The sequence below is a fragment of the Castanea sativa genome, chromosome 2 (assembly GCF_040712315.1).
Source record: "Castanea sativa cultivar Marrone di Chiusa Pesio chromosome 2, ASM4071231v1".
Classification (NCBI taxonomy): Eukaryota; Viridiplantae; Streptophyta; class Magnoliopsida; order Fagales; family Fagaceae; genus Castanea; species Castanea sativa.
The window spans coordinates 37,515,564-37,518,920 of NC_134014.1; the positions used below are offsets into that span (position 1 = coordinate 37,515,564).

The following is a 3,357-nucleotide window of genomic DNA, read 5'->3' on the forward strand; positions in this document are numbered from 1 at the left end:
AACAACTTTCCAAATTATGCAAAATCAAAGTTCTTGTTCCTCTTGACCCAGTATCGACTACAACTTGTAATCTCTCTCTCTATAGATGTGTGTGTAAAAAGTGACTTATTGCATGTGAAAATATATATCTTCTTCTTCTTCTTCTTTTTCAACGAAACTCCTCATGTCTTAATTAATATGTTTGTCTTTAATGATGCGTAGAGTCCTATAATGCTCAATGGAGTTGAGGTGTAAGTGAAATAAACTTTGGGAAGCAAGCGTGGAATTAATATAGCAAGTTGTTGTGTTGTAAAACTTGTTTGAGCATGACTTATTTTGGATATTTCTTATTTATATATCACCTATTGTAAGTAAAATGAATAAAAATATATTCTCACAATGTATCCTGATTCTTCTTTTGCTGATCGATTCAATCTCTGATATAAAAAATAAAAAAGATATACCTGCGTTATATTCACTGGCGGAGCCAGAGGGGGGCGAGGGGGGCACCTGCCCCCCTGACTCCTAATTTTTTTTTTTTTTTTTGTATTAATAGTCACATGGAGGGGGGGAAAAAAAAGACTTCTACTTGTTGAAACTTGAAAGTGACCAAACCACCCTATTTCACTATTTTTTTATTTTTTATTTTATATCATTATTTACACCATTTTTATTATTTATGATATTTTTCACAGTATTTTATCTTTGAATGATGTTAGGAATATTACAAATTTTACTACTTATGTCTTACAAATTGGCATGTCACCAATCAAAAAAAATAATTTCAAACATTTATTCATTATATTTTTTAAGTAACACTAATCATATTTTTACTCCATCAGTTTGTAAATTTTTTAGTAGCTATAAACTAGTTGTTTTTGTTTATTTATTTTAATAATATGAAATATATTCATATTTGCTTACAATTGCTTATTTATTTTGTTATTATTGTTGATTAATGTTTTTTAGATAAATTTCACTTTTAATATCGTCTTTTGATTTTGCCCCCTCTAGACTAAAATCCTAACTTCGCCACTGGTTATATTTCATTTCTTCAATAAGATTTGTAATGAGCATAACATCCCTATTGTGAGAATCCTTAATCGTAAAGAGAGAGAGAGAGAGAGAGAGAGAGATATGAGAGCATTCATATATATATAGGACTAAAGGTAAAGTTGAATATGTACAAAGGTGAAGGTTCCTGGAAAATCATATTGTCAATTCCATTGTCCTAAAGAAATTTTTAGTGAGAGCAAATGGTGGTCTCTATATGTCATATGCATTTCGCAACGATGCAACCTCAAATTCAAGATAAACAAGTAAGGCACTTATGTTATTTTTTAATTAGTTTATACTTTTATTTAACAAGTACAGTGCGTCAATTGGGATTTCACAGAGAAATATCATTTCTTGCTAGGGGGCCGGAGATGGTTTGCTACAAGTCATCCTATCAAATTTAGAAGGAATGGTCACATGAATGCAATATAATGGCATTAATTGAAAATTTCATCGAAGTCTTATATATATATCAACCAATATAACAGAAGGTACATTGTCTTTTAAGATGTTCAATTTCTTCCTATTTATCTTTTTTAGGAGTCTTTCTTTTTCTTTTTCTTTTTTCATGAGCAATTCCGTCTCTCTCTATGATGCTCATGCTACGAGGAAGATTCTAAAGAAGGGCCTTCAGATCCGTTGAGAAATAGGTTGGGAAAATGAAGATAACGGAAGAGGAAGAAAGAAGCCGTTTATCAAAAAAAGAAAAGAAAAGAAAGAAGCCAAACATGTATGAATTTTCTTGAACACCTCCACGGAATTTTTTCTCTTTGAACTCAATGCTTTAGAAATAAAGTGAAAAGCAAGTAGGCAGAAGGTGGACATGGAGTATTTATTTTGGTCAATCCTACCAATACGCAGCAAATAATTTGGATGGAAAGATTACCTATTCTTAGCAATATTATTGACATTCAATAGTCAATATTTAATTATAATTTTATAGATTCTCATGACAAAGAGAGATTAAAGGAACAGAAGACTGGTTCAAATAGTTTTTCAACCGCATGCAACTTAAGAGAAAAATAACAACCTCAAAAACTATTACGGCTGACAAGGAGGCTTTATCAAATTCCCAAAAAAATAACATAATCATTTTCTTTATAAATGAGATCCATTTTCTTTGTACCTAGTCCTCTGAATCAAATCTCCATCTAAACAAAAAAAGAGAAGAAAAGTAAAGAAAAAGAGGAAGCAGTAACAATGGCAAAGTCTATTATTATCCTGGCATCTGCCCTTTGCTTGTTGTCCCTCTTTGGTTTCGCATACTGTGAAGACCGCTTCTTTGTGGAGGGCAAGGTTTATTGTGACACCTGCCGTACCCAGTTTGTAACAAGGATCAGCACGTACATGAAAGGTAAATATTACTTCATTATCAGTTTCTCAAAACACTAACTAGTAAAATTCTTAGTTTACATTGTATTATAGTTTACACTTTTTCCTTTTGCAAATGTGTACAAAATTTACTACATTTTGTGTGTTAGTACAATATAAATTTATAAAAGTTCTTTCGGTTATTAGTTTTACTGTATTGTTGATGTAGCACCAGTCATATTAATTGTCAAGTTAATTTCACGCTATTTTCATATAACAAAATTGGTTTATACTTCTTGATGAATTATTGAGATTATGTAACTACATGCTGTTGATGTAGATGCGAAAGTGCGCATAGAGTGCAGGGACCGTGAAGGCGGTAGCCTAATATATAGCAATGAGGCTGTGACTGACGCTTCAGGAAGCTATCAACTTCTGGTGGACGGAAATCATGAAGAAGAGATTTGTGAAGTAGCCCTGGTTAAGAGCTCTGATCCTAACTGCAACGAGGTGAGCAAGGATCCTTTCCTCAAGAGGAGTGCTAGGGTCAGCCTCACACTCAACAATGGCATTTCAAGCCCAGTTCGCCTTGCAAACCCTCTTGGTTTCTTGAGGAAGGAACGTCTTCCCCAATGCGATGCAGTCCTTAAAGAAATTGAGCTCGTCCCTGCTGATATCCAACAATAGAAAACCCTTTTGTTGCAGAATAAAATAAGTTTTTTTTTTTTTTTGGTTTTTAAAAGTACTGTCTCATGTTATGTATGTACTAATACTCCTTTCGTTGTAGTTTGTGAGGTTTAAATGATTAATCTATAATTGTTTGGTTTCTGCCATCCATATAATATGCCATAGGTATTGTGAGTAATTCTTATATAGGGTTTATTTGGGATATAATACCTTTAACGGCCAAATTGCGCTCAATGGCTTCTTTTATGTGACTAAGGGCGAGTTTAGTAAATTGTAATTTTGATTACATAGGAATAAGAATAGTTATTACAAGGAATACAAAAT

The 3,357-nt window shown here is 32.6% G+C and overlaps 1 protein-coding gene across 1 annotated transcript; it reads left to right on the forward strand.

The window, feature by feature from the left end:
- The first annotated feature begins 2,235 nt into the window (after positions 1-2,235).
- Positions 2,236-3,118, forward strand: LOC142623549 (olee1-like protein). The gene is made up of 2 exons (XM_075796985.1): positions 2,236-2,389; positions 2,687-3,118. Exons 1-2 carry the CDS (start codon positions 2,236-2,238, stop codon positions 3,031-3,033), a joined length of 501 nt encoding a protein of 166 aa, XP_075653100.1. The 3' UTR covers positions 3,034-3,118.
- Positions 3,119-3,357: the final 239 nt, after the last annotated feature.

What these genes read in the sequence shown, in the direction of transcription:
- LOC142623549 (XM_075796985.1), top strand. Translation starts at nt 2,236, where the DNA reads ATGGCAAAGTCTATTATTATCCTGGCATCTGCCCTTTGCTTGTTGTCC. An exon ending in GATCAGCACGTACATGAAAG is followed by an intron (nt 2,390 to 2,686) that starts GTAAATATTACT and finishes CTGTTGATGTAG; the next exon opens with ATGCGAAAGTGCGCATAGAG.